The sequence below is a fragment of the Haliaeetus albicilla genome, chromosome 10 (genome assembly GCF_947461875.1).
Source record: "Haliaeetus albicilla chromosome 10, bHalAlb1.1, whole genome shotgun sequence".
NCBI classification, from domain to species: domain Eukaryota; kingdom Metazoa; phylum Chordata; class Aves; order Accipitriformes; family Accipitridae; genus Haliaeetus; species Haliaeetus albicilla.
Window position 1 is genome coordinate 21,555,220 of NC_091492.1, and position 24,668 is coordinate 21,579,887.

A 24,668-nucleotide genomic window follows, 5' to 3' on the forward strand; every position below is an offset into this window, starting at 1 on the left:
TGTTTTCAGCATTTCCCTGGCTCTGTCTTTAGTGCTGTTTTTTAACCCTCCACGTTTGAGGTGAGTACCTCTCTCAGCTTGTCCTCCCAACTGGGCTTCTCCAATGCCAGTGCACATGCCTGAAGCCATGCATCAGTGACTCCAGCTTCTGGGTTTGTTTTTCCCAGTGAGTGCCTCTTAGAACATTTGTCTCATTAGTGGGTAATCTGTGACTTGTCTTGAGTCCAGTAGAGAAGCTCGTCTGCATCAGACCCAAACCCAGGCTGTCAGTGTGTGAATACCTTCCTCCTATGCTGAAAGACTGTAGGGTTGCTCAGACTGGTTGCTCAGGATGTCTCAGGTAAGCCTTGTTTAAAGTTGGGATTACTCTTGCACAGATTACTGTGATACTTTGAGACCTGTTGATGGGAAGAAGAATATTCCACCGTGATGGATGATGGGAGTCCTGGGGGAAAGCTCCATGTGCAAAGTTTGAACAACTAGCGAATACTAGGATGAAATGAATTCCATGAAGGGCCCTATTTTTAACTTCTTAACATACAAAATTCTTTGTAGCTGCATTTTGGCAGGGTCCTACCTCTTGCAACAGGGGTCACTACTTCTATATAATGCTAGAGCTGGTTTGTCCTATTTTTACTAAGCTGCGAAAGTTGTTTTTCTAACGTGCTGTGACTCTGCTTGCTTCCCCACCCTTAGACTCTGTCTGTACACTTCAAAATAGTAGGAGGAAGAGAGCAGAGAAAGAACAAAGGCCCATAATACGAATGGAAGGAAACTAGGGAAATTCAGGAGGAAATGGACAGTGAGAAATACAAAAAGATCCAGCTGCGCTGAATGCATGGGGCATGAGTGCACAGGGATGCTTTCTGCTTGGTATTCAGAGCTCAAGACCTGCATTGTGGAGCTGAACTTTCCTTTGAGTCAGTGACCTATTCAGACACCTAACAATGTCCATTATGTACAGTCAGCTTGTTTATGTCCAGTGCTGGGTTTTCTTAGTTTTTTCATGTACAATACAACAATATCCTACTTGCAAACTGGCCAGGCCAAGCTAGATATTGCTGTGTGAGTGCTCGACCATCAGCTTTCAGCAAGCATCTTGTTACTTAAGAAAGATTTAAGAGCACAAACTATGATGACAAGATGCTCAAGGAGAATATCTGCTGACAAAAACACTGTTCTTGGTTGACTGATAGCAAATGTCTTTTTTTCTTTGAAGGATGGGGTGGGAGGGGAAAGGTAGCAAGAGGTGGGACCCTGCCTCTCTGGAGTTGTAGTGATTAAATTGGTGCCGTGAGGCAGCCTGAAGAGGTAAGTCTAGAACAGCACTGAGGCTTGGTGGCAGTGTGGGACCAGCCTGCCAGCAATGCTCATGAATCACCGTGGGGCAGGAGCAGTGGAGAGGCGAAACCCGGGGAGCTGGGGGAGAACATCTTGACTGAGGAGAGGCAAGCAGTGCTGCTGCTGCCTGCATCCTTGCTGCAGAATAGGTGGGGCTGTCAGCCCACATGAGAGCTCTGCTTAGATTTGTTCTGCAGCTGCAGAGAAACCAGCTGGCCTAGGTTTAACATACAAGGGGATCCCCCGAGAGGCTTTGTACGCTCTCTGCGGAGTTCAGGGCAGCAGCTGCAGAAATGCCTAAGCGTGCTCCGCAGCAGAGATATCCTGTGTGACCTTGGGCAGCCCAAGGTTTTAGCCCTGTTACTTGGAAACAGCTCCCACCTCCACTACAAAATACAACACAAGTTGTCATCTGATCACGTGGTGGCTCTGATTAACATGAGAGCTGAAGTATGACTTTCAGGTTAGAAGGAATTGTGTAGGATATGACTTGACCTTAGCCTGTAGTTTTCTGCACAAGGACATCATTCTCAGTTGAGGGAGGTGCTCTTTAATCCAGCCCACCAAGAAGCAACTGTAAGCAGTGATTGAAAGAGCTGGAGCTAGAAATAAGGTATACGTTTCATGGTGAGAGCAATTTGGGCTTTGGTGCAAGTCTGTGCAGGCAATGGTGCCTTGCCCTCCTATTTAAAGAGGGAAAGCATTTTGGCAACTTGCTTGTTCTGTCTTATGCCCTAGTTTAACCACCACTCATTCAGTTAGAGCCACTTAGCAGCTTTTAAGACATTTCTTTAGGGGAAAAAATGAGTTCTACACATTCAGGGAAACATCTGTCATCATTCGGAGCAGAAACTGTCGTTAACGCAGTCCCTGGAGCATGTGGGAGAGCTCCAGTTCCTTACTGCCACTATGCAGACACTTCTTGGAGAACAGAGCTGGCTGTGAAAGGTAAAGAAAAGGTGGTTTAGCAACGTTGTCCTACATCTAGAAAAATCAAGCAGTGCCTCTTTGAAGCCTCGAATGTGTGTGCAGCATATGACATGCAAAGAGTGTTTTTATTTGTGTTTGTTCTCAGGAAATCATGTTGCTTTGTAAGCTGAGCCCTTTTAAGTGTCTTAAGTTTGGCACCCTGAAAGTTGGGCTTTAGCAGGCACTTCTGGAAGATGTCAGCCTGAGCTGTATTTTCCTGACTCGGATCCTTGCAGTAAGAACTGAGGAATGGAGCATTTAAAAAGAAGAAAATAGGAGCTACAGTGCAGCTAGATAATGTCAATCTTGTCGTTGCTTTTAATATTCATTGCCAGGCACAGCGATCAAACTTTGTCAGTTTTAAGTTAAGCAACCCTTAGTCCTACTCAGCTCCTATGTACATGAAAAGGATGACTGAGCCCACAGCTGCTAAAAGCATCTCTCAATTACTTATATTTCACTAGGTATTTAAAGATTAGGTTGGGGCGTAGAAGATGAAAGGGTTTTTTCTTTATCTTTTAATAAGAAACTTGTATTTGCAGATATGAAAAAGACCAAAGACTGAAGCGTCTAATATGCTCCTCTTTTCCCTGCTGCTTCCTCAGAGTGGGGTGGGGGTAGGGGAGCATGTGGAAATCCTACAGGGAATAAAACCACGTCCCTCTTGGTCTGCTGCTTACCACAGCCCTGCCCCACTTCCCAAAATTGATGGGTAAGGATGTGCTGTGCTGGAGTTCTCATGACATAGTCTTGCTTGCAATGCAGGAGACTGAGCAATGTATGTGGGAATTAAATATATGGGGCTTTGTACGCTTTAAATGTGAACAACAAAGGGGAGGATGATCTCTTCTCTCTGCCTGTAATGCAAGAAGCTTTGAAAGATTCCCATAGTCACTTGCTTTTGCTGTCTCCACTAACTATCAAACCCTTTTTGGGCAAAGGATGTCTTCATTAGCCTTGTGATGCTCTAGCCCTTCAATCATAAAATAACCATCCCTGAGATCTCCAGAAAATTATCTGGCAAAATCAAGAGAGGACCAGATTAACATTGTCCTAAACAAAAAAAGAAAGAAGCAGGGGAAAATAGTTTGGAGAAGGGCTTCTGGCTGTCTGTATTGAAACATGCAGAAAGTGGGGAGAAAGGCATGGATCCCAATGTAAAACAAAGCCAGCAGCTTTCGTGTCCCCTTTAAGGCAGACACATGTGGTAGGAACAAAGATGGTCCCCTTGCTGTAGCCACATGATCATAGAAATGAGTAGTGTACAGACTGCATTCGTTCCAGCATGTGCTCAGGAGAAGGGTGTAAACGGTTCCCACACAACCTTCTCAAAAGCAGCCTGAAACAGTATTTAATGTCCTCCTGCCAGCCGTTCATCTTTACACCAGCAGGTTGAAACAAGTGATGGAGTTGCTTCAGGGGAATTTGATGGTGAGCTGGTTGTGCGTGGCATAACAGACTTAACTGATGTCTTCAGATGCTTGCTTTGTTAATAGCTTGACTGGTCATAGAAAGCTCTGACTTCATGATCAGTGGACTTGGAGTTGTGGTGGTGAGCTGGGCACACCAGACCCAGCACCCTCTATATCACCAGTTGCACGTGATGTGGCTGAGGAGGATATGAGGAGCTTCAGCCCAAACTAAGGCAGCGTGTCTGCAACAGTGGAGGGTGGTCAAAGTGTCAAGCAGCCCAGGCATAGCGCTGCTTTGGGGACACAGAGTGAATCTGGCATGCTGCAAGCCAGCTTGGGTTTTCCATGTGGCTCTGGGTACAGCCAGTGAAGGTGTTGGGGAGACCCTGCAGCTAAGAGCACCCTTTTTTATTTGTCTGATTTTTCATTTGGATTGTACCCTACCTGTATGTGCAGCTTGGCTGGCTGTGCTGTGGAAATGTCGGTAACTCAGCTGTGTGCCTAATCCAGATTGGGGATTTTTGTTGCTATGCATTGATTCCTTTTGCTTTTTTAGCTTATTCAGTTGTAACAGCCTCAGGGCCTGAAGGCAAGAAGTGCGAGGTGAAGAGGGAGGTGATCCTGGTAGCCGGGTGTAGCTAGGAGCCAGTACGCAGTTTGCTGTGAGACTTCATCTCTCCGTACCACTGTTGTCTCGCCCAGGTCCCAGGGTGTGCCTCATTCACACCCGTCGAGGGCTGAGGGGTTGTGTCTGTCCTCTTCTGAAATGCGGCATCATTTCTTGTGATGGTTTAACCCTGGAGAGTTAATACCATCAGGTCACTGCTTCTGGAATAAACCAGCATCACCTGTAACTTTGGTCCCTCTGCTCATGTGTTCATGCCCCAGCAGTCCTTTGCTCCTCCTGAGTTTGAAGGAAGTGCTTGGCACTTCATGCCTCCATCTCAACCAAATGTGCAAGGTCAGGAAGTCAGCAGGGAAATTCTGCCTTAAACTCATAAAGCAGAGGAACCAGGTAAAATAAACACTTGCCTTCTGAAGTGGTTACTTGGGATTGTACCGACGCAGACTTTCCCATCTACTCTGTTCTCCACGGAGCTGAATGCAGCAGGGTCTGCTGAAGTAAGCATCACCCCACCTGGGAGATGTTCCTGTAGGATTGTGCTATGAGGGAGAATAAAACTGAAGGGGTGTTTTGTTTGTAACATAAGAATCCTGCTTCTAAGCTGTGCCTTTAGGCATATATTCAAATGGCAAGAGCTGTCAATTTTTCTTCCATCAGAATTTGTTCTTCTTGTTGCCGCATTCAAGCAAGGGTATACTGTGAAAAATGATCGTCTAGTGGCAGCTTCACTTTGCAGCCTTTTGCCATTCAGAATTGGCCTTGTTTAGCTCTGCTGCTGAAAAGGGACATTCAGGCAGTCTTGCTTTACTTTTTGTTACCTCTCTGCAGAGTCAGCATGGCAATAAGAGGAGAAAGTAAGCTTTGATTTCTCCTTGCACATTGTCACCAGACTGGCTATCTTTGTGTTGTCTCTGCTCTTCAAGGCAGGAGAGTAAATCAGAGTCCCCAGGGTAGGTTTCAGCCTGCAGAGATGTTTGTGGTAACCCACAAGCTAGGAGGAACCCTAATTTGACACGTAGACCCTTTCGTATTGCCACTCTGCTGTGTCCAGTTGTTCACATTGCATCAGAAGAATGTTTTTCTGAAATCTCTGGGATTTCTTTTCTGTCAATACTGCTGTGCTGGTATTGACAGCTTTCATAGCCTGCTTTTGCTGCTTCTTGGAGGATTGCACTGGTTTTCTGCAGCGTGATGTTGCACTGTGCTTTCTCCAACATAGAGGATTTTAGAAGGTCATTTAGAGGATCTGTGGTCAGAACATGGTCATTCAGAGTCCCTGGACAGTTTAAGCTTTTAGTCTCCCTGCTGAAACCCTTAAAAAAGGGACTCAGTGAAGAGCACTGACGTGGTGGCATAAACCTTTCCATCAAACTGTCTGGGCTGCGTTGTGGATGACAGCTCTCCTCTACTCTTAACCAGCTAGCACAAGCCTCTTGTTGCAAATCCTAAGTCACCCAGTGTCATATTTGATTGATTGTGGGAGGGGGCAATAGTAGCTCTGAATGAACCGCAAAGTCTTAAAATATTTGGCAAATTTTCCTACTAATGCTCAAGTCCGAGGGAAAGCGATCAGGTAAGAACCTTAGTTTTCCAGCAAGGAAAAGAAAGTTTCTGCCTCTAATGGCTGGAAGGAAAGGACAGCCACTAGGCTGGCATAACCTAAGGCTTAGAAACCAGGAGGCAGGTTAATACTGTTTCTGATTTTCTTACTTTTCTGCAATGTCTCGCTTTTAAGCTAACCTCAACTGGAGGGGGTGCAGAGGCTGACTCATGGCTTTTGAACACTGGGGTTGGCAGCTCTAGAGAAGAGCTCCCATGTGCTCTTGGTTACGCTGATGTCCATGTGCCTATGAAATTTGGGTGTGTGCTCTGGTTCACAGCATTGCTTGTTACCAACATGTGGCTGGATGTAGGTGGCCTGCCCTCATCTGTAATTTGGCTGGTGCTAATACATCAACCCAATGCAAATCTGCCTTTAGTTAGCTGTTTCCTTCTCCCAGATGTATGACAGTGCATGTGGGGTTTAGGTATTCGGATCTGCAAGGGGGGTTGCTGTTGGAGGATTGTAATTCATGCTAGTTTAATGAAAAAGTTGGGGCTTTTCTTCTGGCTTCTGAGTCCATCCAGTCCCCCTTTAGTCTAAAATATTGTTTATTATCAGGAATATTACTGTTCTGGTTGGGATAAAACTGCTGGGTGACTTTTACATGTATCCCAGTCTTGCCAGTTAACGATGGGCTGAAAGAGTAGATCAGCTGTCTTGATTTGATAGCAGAAGCAGAGGAAAGCTGATGGTGGTGCATTTTTTTTGTCTGTAGTGATCTGTAGCTCAGAAGAGTACATCTCTGCTAATTGACTATTAAACGAGATTGCTTGCTGAGGTGTGCTGTCTTGCCGTTTCAATCCTTTAAGGAATAAGTCTCTGATCAGCTGCACATAGGGCTCTTAAATATAATCTGCCTAATGACTGCAGGGCTTTGACCTTCTGGTATTAAGGCGCCAATGTTTTGAGTTACAAACCAAACCTTCGGGATAGGGGGCCGAGCACGGGTGGGTGTTATCTGAAATGATAATGTTCCAAACAACAAAGGCTGCTTTTTAATCTTTAAGCGAGACTTGGAAGCAGCACAGAGTCAGTCTAGAGGTAAGTCTCTTAGCTCAAGATTTCTAGGATTGCATACATGTTACTGCATGCCTGGACCACCGGTTAGACACCTACCTGGCCACAGATCCTTTGTCCCAGTTGCTGTGCATGCAAATAATGTGTGTTTGCGTGTGTTTACCCAGTTTGGAAAAATTCTGAGCCCTGAGGGATTCGAGTTTCCTTTTGTGTTATGAAACGGGCTACACTGAGAGCCAGCTGAAGTAACGCTCACAGCTCCCTTCGCAGACACTGTAGACTCCGGGAGGGTTTTGGAGCCGATGTGCTCAGTGTTTTGAGGAAGGACAGTTAGTCCTGTTGTTTAGTGAGGATTCCCGCTGCCATTTTAAAGAACTCTGCTGACATACTCCAGAGGAAATCCCAACCCAGGCCTGAAAGATAGCAGCAGCTTGAGGTTGGAGTCAGAAAGGGCTGAGCAAAAGGAGGGGTTAGCTGCAAACAGAGGCAGGCTTGCTCTTTCCCTCTTCAAATCCTGCTCTGTTTTGTTCAGCTAGGCCAGCCCCTGGCACTGACCTCTGCAAGCACTGGTGCAGGGGAGGAATGCTCCTTGCCCTGGGAGGCTCAGGGCACCCTCCCCAGGGGCGTGGGGAGGGCACACATTATTTGGATGCTTTCCAGTCCCATTCTCCCCCACCCCAGTTGGTTGATATACATCATCCTAAAGCCTTAATATCGCGTGGCAATTGACGCAGCAGGCTAGAAATGGGAAGGGGGACGACAAGACTCACACTTGTTCTGCTGTTTTAGAGTAAATGCTGCAGGAGCAGTTGGTATTTCATTGCTGATATTAAACCTGGATGAGCGGAGAGAAGGGAGAATGTGGCTAACGCAGAACACCTGCCTCTGACAAATCCCCAAGCCACTAGAGACCCTGCAGTAATTTTGTAAATCACAAGCAGGTTTTCAGCCTTCCCAGAAACATGCACTTCTGAATGCTAACCATCAAATAGTCTAAATTACTGATCCATCAGATTAATCTATAAATTGAGGTAGGCTTAGAATTGCTGTTGGAGAACAGTGTTTAGTAAATGGTATCTAGTTCAGTGCTCTACATCTCTTGTTGTTCTGACCTGACAAATAACGTGGCCTCTTGTGTTATACTAAAATATGTTTTAGGAACGCCATTTAAATGGGGTCTTTCTGACCTGTCATGCAGCGTGTATCTCTAGGAGGCAGGGCTTCTGCATGCAGCAGCACTGCAGACAAAGTATATGGGAGACTGTGGGTAATAAGTAGTGCCTAGAGCCTCAAAATCCAGCCTGCCTGTTTTCCCTGTCTATCTCTTCCTTTCTTGCTCCAGGCACTTGTAATCAGAGAATACTGAAGGTTTGTTCTATTGCTCATAATAAAACCTCAAAGCAAAGATTGGCCATGGGAGCAGTGTGTTCCTGTTGTAACCTGAAGTGGAAGTAAAGCTGCTCCATGCTGCATGTCCCGTTGAGTCAAGTTGCCACCCCTTTCTAAGGTGACATTACAGGATGTCTGTCTGCAGACTTTGGCCTTTTATTTGAGAGGAGAGAGGAGGGAGATGGTTTCCTTTGCAGCATCAAGGGCAAAATAGGCTTTTAATAAAGCTTAAATTCTGCAGCTGCTGGCTAAGTTAAAAAAAGAAGTGCTGGCACTCTGTCCTCCTGGAGATGAGCCTCTTCCAGCTCTCTGCCATGACCCAGGGATGCGAGCCATGTCTTCTGGTCTTTTTTCCTTTGTGCCACTTTCTTGGACGAGAATAATGGGAGAGTTTCTTCTCTTGGCAAGGCTTTACCCTGCTTGGGCTTTTTTCTGCTCACGGAGATCGTTTAGGTTGGTGAATGGAAGGAAGAGTCTCAGAAGAAGTGCTGTAGCAGAGATATCCTGGAGGGGGCTATGACTTTTTACTGGGAATAAATAACTCCTCTAATCCCTGATTATAGACCCTGAAGAGAACTAGAAATTCAAAACCCCAGAGATAAGAAAAGGAGAAACAACTTTGTATATGATACAATAACCTTTTCTGCCAAGGTACACGTGTGGATCAGCTGGGTGTTGCTAGAGACCTGAGAGCAGGCCTGCTGAAACACTAGATTACAGTCCAGATACGGACAAGAACGCTTTGTCCAAAGATTACTGTGATTGAGGCAGATAAAGGAATTTTTTTGTTCCTGCAGAAAGTTTCCTGTTTCTTGCTGGTCCCCTGGGATGTTCAGCATGACCTCCTTGCACCTGGCTATTTGCAGAGCCCGGTTCTGGTGCTGGAGAGCACTGCAGCATGGTTTGCAGTCAGGAGGGGAGCACAGCACCTGGCTGCTCCAGCTTCCTGACAAGCACAGGCTGGTTTAGGTGGACTTCAGTAAAGTGAAGTGTTATCCCTACTTAAGGAATGAGAGGAGATCATGGGCCTGGTTAGTCCAAGGGAGCAATGCATCTACCTCTCTCCTCCCTTTAAATGTATTTTTCTCCCTGTTTGCTAACAGTAGCCTCTGAAGTGCATCAGACTTGTTCACAGGCAGATTCTCCACTACAAACCACTGGAAACCACCAAATGTTTTGGAGCAGCTTGAGGTATCTGGTTTGGCAGGAGAGGACTCTGAATACACATGTAACTGGGTACTTAGCATCATACGGCACACTGCGGTACATGTGTTGGGGTATCCTGAGGCAGCTCCTAGGCAAAGTATAATAGCCTTGACCCTTGATGCAGTTGTCACGGATGAAGTTAAAAAGAAAATGAGGGCTTGTGCTATGGGTGAGACTCAATCTCTCCTCTCTCTTGCTGAGGAATACTCTCCAGGAATTGAGAGTAGGCAGAATGGTGAAGGACCTGTCTCTAGCAGTGTGGTTCATTGGGTACTGCATGCTGTGAAGGCTTTCACTAGTCCTCATCTGGGAGTTTCACCAAGAAACTGGTGCTGGGGGAACAGAATCTGAAGCAAAGAGGCAGAGAAACTTTCACTAGGTGATCTGATTTGTAATTAAAAAACAAACAAACAAAACCAGCTAGAGGGGTGACAAGGTTTGGAGGGATTGCTCAACAGGTTGAGTAAAAGGGAATTTAGGTGGCCTGGGGCAGATCACAGAAACAGCTGAAAATTGGGCTGGACAGAGACACAAAGACAGGGCATAGCCGGGAGGTGTCTTGAATTGCCATGGCAGCGTGCAAAGGGCAGGGATTTCATAGGTTTGCAGCTGAAGGTCAGAAGCAGCTGCTTGGGTGCCCAGTCTGAGATCCTGCCTTTGCTGGGGTCATGGTGTTTCCCTCAGGGCTCCCTGCGAGCACTTGTGGTTGAACTACAGCCTGCATTTTTGAAAGAGGCATCCACTTGCAATGGAAAGACTTACAATTTGGGATCCACCACATCCTTTGGGAAGCTGTTCCCATGGTTAATGCATTTACTGCATAACTGTTACAGTTCCCTGAAGGAGTTTGAATCCTCAGCTGGCAGCCTGCCTGCCTTGCTCAGTGCTGCTGCATAGCTTTCTGCCTCGTGAGACAAAAGTCTTGCTACAAAGGAACTAAATGACCTGCCCGGGGTCATGCTGGCTGTCCAGGAGACCCAGGGACCTGAACCTGCTCCCTCCAAACAAGAGTACAGGAGTGAGTTTTGTGAAGCATTTGTCTGTTCATTCATCAGCAGCCTGCTGATCTTGACTCCTTCCTGGATGATATATGCCTTGCTGTTTTGCCCTCAGCAGCTGGTAGGTCACGCAGGATTTGAGAAATGGCTCTGGCATCGTACCAAGCAGAGGCTGTGGGATGCTCACCAGCAAATTCCAGAGACGGTGTGTCATGAAAACGCTGGCCCTGCCACTCCCCTCTGCATGGGGCTGCTGGAGGTAGTGGGACCCCTGACGGGTTGCAGTCCCCACATTCAGTGAGAGCTTTGGCTTCCCGAGCAGCTTTTGGTAGGTGGATGTTAGCTGCAAAATCTGTTTGGGAGCCTCTCGCTTTGCGTGGGCGGAAGGGAACCCTTGCTCTTACCCTTCCGCCTGCCTCCAGCTGGAAGGTGACAACTGAGCTTGTGGCTGGGAGAAGTCAGCTGTTTCCATGTTCTTCCTCTGGGGACTTGAAATCTATTTCCAGTGAGGTGGGTCCCTGGGAGAAGGAAGGGCAGCTCTTCTAAGTGGCTGCTGCCAAAGCTGGAAGGCACTTAGAGGTAGCCTTGCCAGCCTCAGGCATTTAAAACACTTCAGTCAAGTCCTGGAAAAAAAACATGGGATAATCTTAGTTTCTCCTCTTACATACATTTTGGGCTCTCTGCGGTGTCCTCTGGTTTGTTACTGAGCTTTTTTTTTCAGTCACCAGCCTTAGAAAGTTGTAGTTGAGAAGAAAAGCACATTCTTTCATCAGGTAACTTTTTATTGCCTGCTTTCTCATGGGTTGGACTTCAGGTTTTATATGGCAAACATCTTTAAAGCTTTTAGGGTATTTCCCTCCTTTACCCCCTGAAATACCCTCTTTGATCTGGATCATTTGGCCAGCTCTTAATCTGGGATGGAACAGTTTTGGGGAAGGGAAGGTAATTGTGATGGATGCCCCAGTAATGTTACCTTTCCCAAAAGCAATTAAATGTGATCAAACCCTCGTTCTTGTTTTATGGCTGCTTGTAGCAGTGCCCAAATGTTTATTGTCCCCCATAGTCCCACGTGCTGCCAGGCCAGGCTTTCCACTGGAAGACAATATATTGTATTCATGCTATTTATTAACTTGCATGACACTGCAAAGCAACTGCTCCACTGGGCTCTAGCCTTGTTGCTCATTGTAGTGATGCATTTGTGCCAGGGAGCCCTGACGCTTGTTTACCCTGACTTAATTTTCTGGGAACTTTCCCCTGTCCTAGGCTGCTGAGCTTTGCAGACATTTGCCAGTGGAAGGAGGTGTGTTTGTTTTAATCAGAACTATTCTTAAAGCTGTCAGATTAATTGCTGGGGGGGGGGGGGAGGGGGGTCCCTCCCTACTTCTGTCCTGCCTTTCTCACCTCATTTTGATCAAAGCCTGGCATTGATCCGATACAGTGGGTAGCTAATCAGGACTAGGTGCTGGGGCTGTCTACAAATCACAGGGACAGAGCCAGGGACTCTACATTGCTGGGGGGGACACAGAGTTGTTTTCTCAAGGCTAGGGTGGTTGGGGTGTTAGATCCTCCTTGCGTGGCACAAGGCGCTGTAAAGAGCAACCTGGGAGTCACACCAGCTGCTCTGCTATCCGCACTCATTCACTTTGAAATCCCTTTAGTGCTGGAACAATTCCATTAGCAGTACTTCTTTGGCATGATTTGGAGTGGTTTCTCTGACGATTAAAACCAAGTCAGCGCAGCAGTCTGGAGGGCTCGTCATAACGAAGACATTCCCCACGTACCTCGGGGCTGCTCGCAACTGAAATCCTGAACAAAAGATCTGCTGTTAAGACAAAGGAGGAAGGAGTGAGCCTCTGAAGAGAGGAAGAATTTCTCCTCTGTTTGCCAGCAATTTTTTTCTAACTATTCTTTTTTTTTTTAAGCATTGGTCACCAATTAATCCGTGTTGTTTTGCAGACAAAGCTGTCAACGTTTTTAAGGTTGCACGGTGAAATAACTTCAGTGCTGTTGGTTCTAGCAGCTCCAAATGTTCTCAAACAAATGCCTTTTAAGATAAAAATGGTCTGTGCTTGGTCCCAGCCCAGAGTTCTTTCTGGTCACTATTGTTTTATTTGAAACGTCTCAACTGAACCCAGTGAAGTCAGTGAGAGCTGCAAGTGTTTGAAAGTCGTCACACTTATTACCATGGCTAAATATGGGCGTAATACAGGGTGTTACTCTAAAATGCTCCAGCTTGTGACCCAAGATGTAGCCCAGCAAACTTGCTATATGCCACAGCTACTGACTTGTAGTAGCTTCTGGCAGCTTTCAGGTCAATCAATCTGATAGATGTTAGACATGGGTACCAAAAGCACTGTGCCTTCTCACTTCTATTTTTTGCTCTTGCCTGCTGTTGGGGTGTGAGATGCCTCACAGCCACATAGGAGTGTAAGCTCACTGGCAATTTGTGTGTGTGTGTGTGCATTTTTGCTGATTTCTGTGCATTGGATCAGAAATGAGACTGGTAGAAGCAGGGCACCTCCCCCACACACATACACGTACACTGTGTGGACAGTTACAGCTTTATAAAAGGCATTTCTGGCCACTTCTCAGTGGCAGCACTAAGATAAGATACCAAATTAAATATAGCCCACCACCTTGGAGTGGGGTAGGTGTACTGGTTCTGTGCTGGTGTCACAGAATCCATCTGAAACTGGCACATTTATTATCCCAAAACATTTACAGAACTTAAGAGCAACATGAAATAAATATATGAAGAGCATGCATGATATTTTTCAACAAAAAGAATAAATGCAAGCAGTGCTTTGCAGGTTCAAATTAGTCCATATGGGAACAGTTTTGGGAGTTCTGGTGCACGTACATGGTCCTTCAGTGGCAGGAGCAGGTCTGTTTCATATTGTGTGGATGCCCTGGGCAGAGGAGAGCTCACATGAGGAGTTGCTGCAGCTGCCAGCTGGGAAGGGGCAACTCTGTCAGCATTTGGCCGCAGCTGCAGTGCTGTGCTGAGTTAATAGGGGTGTAGCTTTTGGCTGCAGATCAAGCCCTGAGTTACAGGTCTTTACCCATCAGCCAAGCATCAGACAGGGCTGGTTAGTGCTGGGTCAGAATTGTTAATGTCTTCATAGTATCAAAAGTCATTTGAATGCTACAGCTCTTTCAATTAAGCTCCTGTTGAGCTCCATACGCAGATATTGTAACATAATTGGCTGGCCTGCTGCAAATGCATTAGGAGAGTCTGCTCCTGAAACAGCCTCCGTCTGTGCTCCGAGCTGGAGAGGAGCCAGAGCTAGCCGTGGTCTCCACACAATGTCATACTGATTAGGAGGGTGTGAGATTTTGTTTTTGCTAAAATAGTTCTGTCAGTACAGCCCAGAGGGCAGCTGCAGTTGTACTGGTACAGAGGGGCCTTATGCCACTCTGAATTGTCCCTGGCTCTGGGGGCAGGCAGTGATGCTGCTGGGAATACCTTTATCCTGCAGTAACAGTCCGTGCATGGCGTGCACTGCCTAGCTCCGCAAGTGCAACTTTATTTTGTTGACAACCACCCCATAGCAACTCTGTCTCAGAGGCCCAGGGAAAATATTTTGCTTCCTCTGGCTGTTAGGAAGCAGGTTGTCCATGGCAGCAGTCCCTTCACAAAGACTTTGGTCCTGAGCAGGAAACCCTGGTCCATTCCCTAATGAGCCCTTCCTGATGATAAGGGGACCTGCAGGTCAGGGGCTCTGCTTGAGCCAGCCAGCTCCCCGAGAACTGATGCGCTTCCTGGGGAGCGTGTCCTCCAAAGCCTGTAAAATGAGACTCCAGCCCATGCTTGCCGACCAGGCCCTCCAGAGAGGTGAGTGCAGACCTAGATGCTATGGGATGGGACCTGCTTGAGGAAAGGCCAGCTCTGGCAGAGCTGTGCACCTGTGTTACTGTTGCTGCTCTCTGTTGTTCCTGAGCCAAAGTATCCCATCTTTTCCCTGCTCAGCAGACTTGCCTCTTGGTGCATGTGGAGACCCAACTCTGATTTTATTCTTGGAATAACTATATTTGTGTGTGCAGTATTACTGTGTATTTATACCTGGGTTGTTCCCCAGTTTGGAAAGCAGACTGGAGAACAAGGTGGCACCCTATCTGTGCTGTCCTGTTTTGGAGCAAGGCAGCCCTTAGGTCTGTTTTTTCAGCCCTGCACTTTGGAAAGGCCTATCAAGCATGATTCACGACATGGAGATGAGCATGAAGTATTTGTATGTCTTAGAGAGTGCATTAGAAAATAAGTCACTAACTGGGATCTCTGCTGGCACCCCATGGCATGATGCTGTGTAAGCCCCTTCACCACCTGCTGTGAGAGTTTTGCTCTTCATAAGCAGGTACCGTGACACTTATTTCCCTCCTGAAGGTGAGGTACACTCTGCCAGAGCAAAGCAGCATTGCACGACTTGTGAAGTCACACAGAAACTCACTGTGCTGGATTAATAACAAATCCAGCAGTAAAACAGTAGCTGGAATACCAGAGCATTGCCCTTTGGCGGGCTGTTGCTCATTGCTGCTGGGAGATGGGAGTGACATGTTTTTTCCCCTGTGACAAATCTCTGTTCCCCCACTGACTATATTTAGACACAAATATATCCAGAATTAACTGTGCCCATGGCAAGCTCTGCCATTGCCTGCAGCAGCCCTCACCAGGGCAGCATCATGCATGCATTTACTCTGTCACATCTGCCCTTGCCTCTCCATGCTGATGGAAACCACGTCATCTTGGCCAGACTTTGATTGCTGGGCTGCCAGGGTGTAGCAGTCTGGCTGTCCTTGCCTGGCAGTGCCTTTTATCTCCATCTTAAACTCTTTTCCCTGTAGACCCTGGCTGTAGGAAGGCAGGCAGGCAGGCAGGCATGTGGGAAGGAGAGCTATCACTCTCGCTTCTTGAGAGGTTACACCTTCTCTTCCGTATGTGTCTGACACGTTGCTTATTTTAACAATAGTTCTGCTTTGTGCTGCGATCCTGGATTACCTCCTCAGCTCAGCAGAGTCAGTGTCAAAGACTTCCTACAAGTGGAAAGAAGCTGTGAGCAACAGTGTTCATGCAGGGGTCTTCACCATGAGGCTGTCCTGAAGTCTTGGGAGGTATGGGGTGACATCAGAAACTAGAATGGACCTGCGGCTTGGCTTAGCTCTTCAGATTTTGCTAGCTTGCATTGCAACAGCAGTGATGGCAAAGCAACTTGGGGCTTTCTTGGGTTGGCAAGCCTGAACAAAAGCTCGAGAAGAGTTAACTCACATTTCCTTGTTGTTACTCTAAGTACTTCAGGCTGGCCCCACTGCTGTCAGACCAAGCCACCTTCTGCAGGCTAATTGTACGTTCACTGGGAGCTGCTGACTGCTCCTGTCAGCAAAGACCTCCATGCAGTAGAAATAAATTTGCCTCAGTCTGTTGGTGGGATTGCAGGCAGGGTAATTGCATTTTGCTAGTGTACTTGTGTCTCTTGCTGCCTTTGGATGTAGCTCCCTGCGCTGCATGCTCCATTGTGCCCTGTGGCACTGCCAAATGGGTGTTGCCCCAGTCGTGACTGCTTTTCCATGGTGATCTGGTGCACGTCGCTCTTCGGAGTGCAAGGTTTACGATCCTCACTACAAAGATATGGGTTTATAACCCTGCCTCAAAAATCACTGCTACTCCTAGAGCATTTCAGGCAGGTTCTTTGGCTCAGTTTATGCGTGCTTTAGGGTATCTACTACCAGCTCAGCAAGCGGACCATATGGACAGGCACCGCTATCTGAGCTGGCAGCAAGCTCCTCAGCCTGCGCTGCCCTGGCCAGGCAGCGGGAATCAGGCGGTCCTCTCCCTGCCAGCCTGCCCCGCATTTGCTCAGTCCTGGGTGCTGCCATCCAAACAGGATCATCACCACCCTGCCAGCCCTCCAGCAGCATCCACCCTGCTTTTATCTTCATTTCCTCCTCTCCTGGTTTCTTTTTTTTCCACCTGGGATTTAAATGTTTGTTTGTTTGGCACTGGGGAGGCTTTCTTGTTTGTTTTGTTAAATACCTGTTGTGACAGGCAGGGCTGAGAACGAGCTGGGCTGCTCTCCACGTCCATTGGAGAGCCCATTTGGGAAACGATGCCAAGTGGGAGAACAAAAAAAGAAACGCAGTTGGGTTTGGCCTGGGAGATTTTTCTGTCCTCGGCTGGTTACACAGGATGAGGAATGGGAAGAGCGGGTCAGTTTTAGGGTCGGGAGAGGCAGACCTGTTTTATCGTTCCGGAGAAGGTTCCTGCAAGCTGGCAATACTGGGCACCGTCATTCTGCTGCCACCTGCTCGGTCCAGACAGACCACCCTGACCTTGAGGAGCAGATGGCACCGCGCTTCCCTTCCTGCCACATGCCCCTCTTCCTCCTCTCCAGCTTTTTCGCTCCTCTGTCGAGGAAGATGGTCTGGAGAGGCTGGGAGTGAACAGCAGAGCTGGCACACAGGCCACCAGCCAGGTCTCTGCATACATCCTCCTTGTGCAACGTCTTTCACACACCCATGCACGTTGCTGTTTGAAGGGAGGACAGCGGCGCGGGTGATCCGTGGCAGGAATCTTCCACTTTATTAAAATAAAAGTATTTACTGGCTGCATCAAGTTGCCCAGCTGTGGTTAGTTTGTATGAGAACCATTTCCTGCCGTTAAGGAAACTATTCAGCTTTACAGCAGTTTGTGGCAGGAATAAATGTTACTACTTACAAAACCTTGTGCTCTTCTCTTTGCTGAGTGGCAGAGTCTCACCTGTGTCCCTGGCATTGAAGTGCTTGGGGTGACAGGAACAGAGTTGCTGTCGCTGTGCTGCAAGTAAATATCACAGGCACCAGTGGGGAAGGGAGGTGGGCAGGAGAGGGGCTGCAGGAGAGCCGGGGCTTGATGATGAACGTGGCACCTTCAGGGCTGCATGGCCTGAGATGCCATCTTTCTGCACTTGGTGATATTTACTCACTGATAGCGGCATCTGATGTGCTGCTCTACGTTGCAGGGAGCCAGCAGAGAAGCGGTTTGTGTTATAGCTTAGGTTTGAGTTGGGTTCTTCTGCTTGAGGATTTGCAAAGCCATTCAGCTATGCTGAGCGGATGCGTCCTGCTTGTCCTCTTGTGCCAGACAGCATAAGCACCCTTGCCTGTTGCAATGGTCTCATCATTTAACGTGCAACAAAAACTATCCATCCTGCTTCTGAACCTTCCTTGAGAGTGGATTTTTTAGGTTGTATGTGTAACCTGCCTTTTTTAATGGTAAAGATGGTTTCCTTGATAATCGCTGTACAAAAGCTGGGGTAGGAGATATGGGGTCTTTCCTGGCCTCACAAGATTTCCTTGTGATGAAATCACATCATCTCTGTGAGTCCAGTTTTATTTTTGCAAAAAGAAAGGTTGCTCTGCAGTGCCTCATGGAGAGTCACCAGATCTTTTGGATGTATGCTGGAAGGTGATAGAGTGCCCAGCACCAAACTGTCTGTGCTCTGGGAGGTGCAAAAGCCTGTGATGAGGCCAGAGAAGATGCTCCACTCTGTTGTCTTGTCTCTTCCACCACATAGCTGCTGGGTGTGCAGGATGCCTTGGTGGAATCAGCATCATCTAAAAAAATGCGCTGCTTGGTCCAAGTCTTGCAGCAGCAGCCACTTTGTCACAAGATCCTCATTGACAAAATAGGTTATTAGCCGCTCTGTTTAACAGGGGCTTAGAGGGCTGGATTTCATTAAGGGAGGGAAAGCAAGCATCTCACTCGTGATTTGTGTACATCAGTGACTGTCCTCTTAAGTGCCTTTGCTCACACTGTTTCCCCAAAACTTGACATAACAAGAAGAGGGGTGGGGGGAGTGTTGGGGTGTTAGCTAAGCATTAGTAACATCCTATTTTGTGTTCAGTGTTTGCTTCTTACGAATTGAGCCCTTCTTAAAAGTATTGATAGGAAACAGAAGTAGTATCTTCCTGCTACAGAAGCTGTTGTTATCGACAACAAGGAGGATGATACAAGGCAGATGGAGAAGCAGCACAGGGTTTGCGGTCTGCACCCTCCTGCAGAGCCAGCAGAAACAGAGCAGCAGAGGGTTTGTGATCGCCAAGGGTGGAGGTCAGGCTGAAGCTGGGGATGCTGCTGGCTCCTTGATCAACATGTGAGTAGGTGTCCTTTGGGCACCCTTCATTCATTGGAGTCGGACAACGTGAACAGCAGCTCCAGCAGCCTGACCCTGCTGGTCCCTGCCTGCTTCTGGCCATCGGCTTGATCTTGTTTGGCCAACTGGTGCTGGTGCAGCTGCTAAATTGTCTCTGTAGGTATTTCACAAAGACAGGAGGTACTTTCCCCAGTGTTACTCTTTAACAGCTGCAGCATTGGTGTTGTGAATAGGAGAGGCTGATTTGCGAAGACATCCAGGATCCGCTGTGTCGAGGCAAACATGAGGGCAAACAGGAGGAACAGCACAGAAGGACCAGTGCAAAGCTCTGCCTTTGGGTAGTGGTAATCATCTGCACCAATCGAGGAAGGAAATAACTGGCTTGGCAGCAGCAGAGCAGAGAAAAATCTTAGTGAATCACAGGCTCAACATGAGTCAACTCTGTCACATGGTTGTGAAAAAGGCACACGTCATAGGAGGCCGTGTAAAGAGTTGCATGCTTCGTAAGGCTTCTAACTATTCCTCCTGCTCCCAGTGCCGGTAAGGCGTGGCTGGAACCCTTTCTTTCCCATTTTGGATGCTGCGTTTCGAGGAAGCTGTGGGTCAATAGCAGAGAGTCCAGGGAGAGCAGCAAGAGCAGTCAGAGGGCTGGAAACTGTGAGGAATGAGAAAAGCTTGAAAGGACCCAGGATTGTTTAGTCTAGGATAGAGCAAGCTGAGCAGGGAGGGGAATATGAAAAGCTTTCAAAGATGTAAAAGGCTGCTGTGAAAAGTGAGAGAATGATCTGTTGTTAGTCGCTACTAGGAATAAGATAACAAGTCATGGGCTGAGCAAGGAAATTTAGTCATTGGGGAAAACTTACATAAGTGAAAGGCTGATGAAGTACTGAAACCTCCAGTGCGTGTGAGATCAGTGTCAGGAGGCCTTCGGAGCACCCATCTCTGGGTGGGTGGCAGAGGAACTCAACTTGCTTTGGCTTTCAGGACACACTACGAGACCTTTGTAGCCCTGTTTTCCTATTGCTTGAAGATTATTTCGTAAAGCTTGTGATGAAGTCTCCCTCTTTGGAGGCAGGTGCGCATTTGCCAGATGCTGCCAACTTTCATGTTACAAGACAGCAGGGATTACATGTGATGATGCCGCTTTATTGTTGGTATAGCAGCAATCCTCCAAGGTCCTGGTCAGGCTGCAGGCTCACACTGAGAAGGGAGGAAGCCTCTTTGTTGAGGACAGGAATACAGAGCGTGTTCACCTATGGTAGGACAGCAAGGGAGCCCTTGGCTTGCTGCTTGTCCCAGTGTGTGGCCGTACTGCACAGGCACAGTCCTTGTCCTGAAGACACTAGATGGGTGCAGGGGAATGCCCCCACCAAGGCAGAGCTCACCAGCACGTTAATTTGCTGGTTCAGGGGCTGATTTGGGCCATGCTTTTTAATCGTGGAAAGCGAGAGCGTGTCTTTGTGTCCTAAATAGGCAATTGTCCTGATTCTCATCCCCAGGATCCATTATGTCTTAGCAAATTACTTTCTCTCTTTTAAATGCCTTAGTGATTAAAGATGCCACAGCAGATACCCTTAATGAGTACAAAAAGGGTAATAATTCCTCTTGTTGGCACTGAATGCAATTAATCAGGCCCCTTTACTGGCTTTTTAAACAGATGAGGCCAAGCAAGTTTTTAATTGGACTTTAATGTCTCTCATTTACTTCATTTTGGCACAAGCATAGGAATTCCCACCCCCAGGTTTGCTGTTGGATTTATTCAGGGTGATGAAAGGCTCAGCGTGGAATGAAGACTCAGCAGCAGACTTGAACATGTCCTTCAGCCTGTGCCTGGCCCTGTCTCGTTGCCTGGCCCAGGCTTGGTCCTGCTGCAAACAGCACAGAATTGTCGAGGCAGGAGTAGAGCCAGATCACCCAGCCCAGGGCCCATCCCCAGCATGAGGATGACACTAGATATTAGCAGTATTTTTGGAGTAGTCATCAACACGAGGGTGCAGCATAGCCTGCCCTGTTTCGTTAGGCTCCCTTGCCTTGAGGGAACTGTTGACTTGCAAGTATTCTTGTGGCTATCTGGAAGCCCTTGATGGAGGTCCATATCCATAACAGAGACTCTGTAGCTTCAAACATGGGGTGAATTGTGTAATTTAAGGGATATTCCTGAGATGCATGGCCAAGAGGAGATACAGAGTCCTTGAGCACTGTTCCAGATGGATGTGTGCATGTAGACGTTATTAATTTATGCTAGGAATTACCACGGGAGAAAAGATGTGTGATAAGCGACCTTCATCTAGCCTGCTGCCCCTGCTCCCTGCTGTGAAGCCAGCACCGCCTCTGCTTCCACCTCTGGCCACAAACCATCTTGCCTTTGGTTCCCTTCCCTCGTGTATATCCTCCAGTGTGGTTTGGGGACAGCAGTTGCCTGTCAGCATGTCCCAGTTTGTGTTTCATGCAGGGATGTTGTGCAGCAGCCCAGCCTGGCCGATTGGCCCCTGTCCCAACTCAGCTCTTCCCCACCGGCAGCTGACAGCCCGAGGTTTAGCCAAAAAAGCATCAGTCTTGGCATGTGCAAGCCTGCTTCTGAGCCTGTTTGTCACTCTGCAGGGCAGACGTTCCTCTAACACCCAGGAGAGATCCTGAAATGGTTTCAAGTGGGTTTTCCAGGTGCATGCTGTGTCTTTTGCAGAGTCAGGCCGGTCTGTAGTACAGCTGTACAGTGGCTGGAGGCTCCCACCCACGGAAGAGTTGGTGGATGCAGGTGAGCTGTGAGTGTGCTTGAACAGGTGAGATGGCTCTCATGCCATCGGGGTTCTTTGCCCCAAAAACTGTTTTGGAGACATATAGGGGCAAGAGACAACACTCTCCATTTCTGCATCCCTGCTTCTCCTGCTTCAAAGGTGGGCAAATCTGTAAGCACAAGTGAGTCTGGAAAGTTAAGTGTATTCAGAGAAATGTGAATACCTTGTGTTAATTTAAACACCCTCTGCCTGCCAGGCTGGGGGGAGAGGAGCGTTGCCAGCTGGATCAGCCATAGCACTTCTCAAGATCTGTCTCAGAGCATCTTTACTTTGAGTCCTGTGCTAAAACCCCACGGTGTCCCAGTGCAGCATAAGGAACTGTCATGTATGAACACCAGGCTCTGCCGTCCAGGTGGCTGCTCAGCAGGGAATGCCACGGGGGATGCTTGCCCAATATTTTGTTTGGTTTTGCCTTCTTACTTGTCATATCTCCTCTCCTCCCACTCCCTCGCAACTTGAACACGCATCTGATACTGGGCTCAGTGGTTGCGCAAGGCTCACATGTAGTCCTCGATAGCCAGATGTAGGAACCGAATCTCTCCAATTTTATCTTGTGCTGAGAACATCTTTGCATGTTTTGACCCCTTGCATCACTTCCTGCTACCTGCAGATAGGGACGCTCGGAGCCATCATGTCTTGAAAAGTAAGGGAGAATTGGGGGCTGAGCAAGGATCAAGGCTTTATTGCATGATTGTGGTGTGAGGGCTGTAGACATCTTGATGAGACATTCAGGGATAAAGGTGAATAAAAGAGTATCCAGCTTGCTCTGTGTCCTCACAGGGTGAAAAGTGTGGGCTGCTGGCACGTTCTCCAGCGGTGGGCAGGGACTGAAAGAAATAAGAGGGCCAGGTCCTAGGACATTTCTGCTCATCTGGCTGGGCAGTATGAGGAGGGGCATGCAGCTTTGTTTGGTGGCTATGGAGCCTGCCAGGATGCCCTTAATCCACGGTTTGTACCCCAAATATATCTATGTCAGGAAGCTGCAACCCCAAGTGACCATGGCCAGCCATTCTTGCGTTGAGAATCTTCTGGCTGAGGCTTACAAAGATGTCATTTTCTTTGATTTAATTCCACATAAACTGTGGAATTATTTTCCTTCAAAGGCTTGTGAATTATGGAAGCATAAACCACGCTAATGATCCAATAAGGACAGCTTTGGATATGTTCCCAAGAATGGCTACCCCTGGGCAGGACTGTGCTTGAGGAGAACTGATGGAGAACAGTCTGTGGCACTCACCTGGCTGCCTCCCTTGCCCCTCCCCACTCCCCCCCAAGATTCCTCCATCTCTCAGGAACGAGAATCATTTCCTCTCTGGCTTCTTGCAGAGGCAGAAGCCCTGCAGACCTGAAGTTATCTCTGGAATGTGTGTAAACACCGAGTTCAACGGGATGCTGTTTGCCCCCCTCTCCTGCAGGGGTTTAAGAAGGGTTAATATGAGTTTGTTTTACGAGTTCCTAGCCCTGAGAATTGTCTTCCTCAGAGGGCGACCTGGCTGAGCCGAGTCCCTGTGTGTGCATTTCCCAGCATAAAGGGGAGATTTGGGGGCCCTGCCATGTGGGTGGGATTTTGGTCCTCTTACGAACAAGGAGATGAAAGACCGAGGTGGTCTTCCTGCTAAACAGGGACCTGGGAGATGATGTGGGATCACAGCACACGTGCACTGGGACTCAACGTGTTGCATGATGGTGTAACTAACGGGATTTAGGCGATCCTTGGACAGAAACATATTTTTGATCAGGAGAAGGGTGGGGGTTACACATGGTTCTGCTGCCCCCATCTTCAAACAGCGTTGAAAACGTAAGCAGGGAGACAAAACCTTAGAAATGACGTATGGGCTGGGACAAAGTGCATTTCAATGAGAGGCATAAAGAGCTCCATCTGTTTGTCAAAAAAAATAATTCAGATGTAAGTTCGTTGTGGTGTATGAGTACGTTACTAATGAGACCCGCCTGGGCACCAAAGTCCTCTTGGTTTTTGAATAAGCAGTGGCAACCAGAACCTAAAGCTGGACAGAATCAAGTTGAAAAACAGGCATGTTGATACCAACGAAATGGTTAATTCCTAGATGTGTTGTCAGTGCTGGTGATGCACTGATGCTGGATCCCTTCCAGAAAACAACACTTTAAACCGAAGACAAAGAACCAGGCTTAGCACGGAGGTGATCAGTGGAATGGCTTGGCCTGATATGTACAAGGGGTCAAACTAGATGATTTAATGATCTCTTTTGGCCTGAAAGCTTTCTGTTCTCTTAAGAAGACAGATGAAAAAGCCCTTTCACAAAAAGCAAGCACTTGAGATATGTGTGTAATGAACTCTGCTGCTTCCAGGGGAACGGCGGAGCAGGATCTGCAGGAAGCGTGACCTTGCCGCCTGCAGGCTGCCTGAAGTTGGTGGCCATCTGTTTAGTGGTGGTGGCTCACCACCATAAAGGCCACCACTCTTACGCGTGACGTTTCTCAGCTCCGTTTTTAATTGCTAACTGATGCTGTCTCTCTGCATTTAAGTAACATTTGCTCCCTTATCTCCATCAGGGTGAGGAGGCCAAGCGGTATGAGCACTCTTCTGGGGAAGATTGGCTCCAAAAAGCAGAAGATGAGCACACTGGAGAAATCTAAACTGGACTGGGAGAACTTCAAGGAGGAGGAGGGGATTGTGGAGGAGCTGGCAATCCATAACCGAGGGAAAGACGGGTAAGAAGGACTTCACCTAATAGTAGTCAAGCATTTCCCACCACTTCCTATACATGTAGGAGCCCCATCACTTGCTACAGAGAGTTCAGCAAACCCATGGGACTTCTTAAGGATTTATCCTAGGGATACATAAAACCAGTAGCTGCGCTAGGTATCACAGGGAGACAGGTAAGTCTGCAAGCACCTATCTCTCTCTGCTAACAACCTCGTGAGTTCTTCAAGTCCAGCTAAAGTAGAGTCTGGCTGTGCTTTATGTTCTCTCCTGCCAGTGGCACAGATGCAGCGTGAACCGGTCTAATGCAGCACTCCCATGAGGAAACACAATTGCCTTTGTCCTGTTTTCTTTAAAAAAAAAAAAAGAAAGAAAGAAAAAAAAAAAGAAAGGAGGTATGGTTTTTGTTCCGTTCTTCAAATGACATGTTCCAGCTGCATCTGTCGTCCCTTCTCCTGCGTAAAGATGTATGCAAACCCAGAACAGCTGGCAAGGTGCGTTAAAGAT

At 47.7% G+C, this 24,668-nt stretch overlaps 1 protein-coding gene across 2 annotated transcripts in view; it reads left to right on the forward strand.

Moving 5' to 3' along the window:
• Positions 1-24,668, forward strand: part of CFDP1 (craniofacial development protein 1) — a 67,631-nt gene that overhangs the window by 37,112 nt on the left and 5,851 nt on the right. Inside the window, exons 6-7 of one of the 2 annotated variants that reach the window (XM_069793784.1) lie at positions 21,367-21,438; positions 24,011-24,169. In XM_069793784.1, coding sequence (XP_069649885.1) covers positions 21,367-21,438; positions 24,011-24,169 — 231 coding nt within the window. The remainder of the gene's footprint in view (positions 1-21,366; positions 21,439-24,010; positions 24,170-24,668) is intronic. The other variant, XM_069793785.1, reaches the window with a different exon arrangement.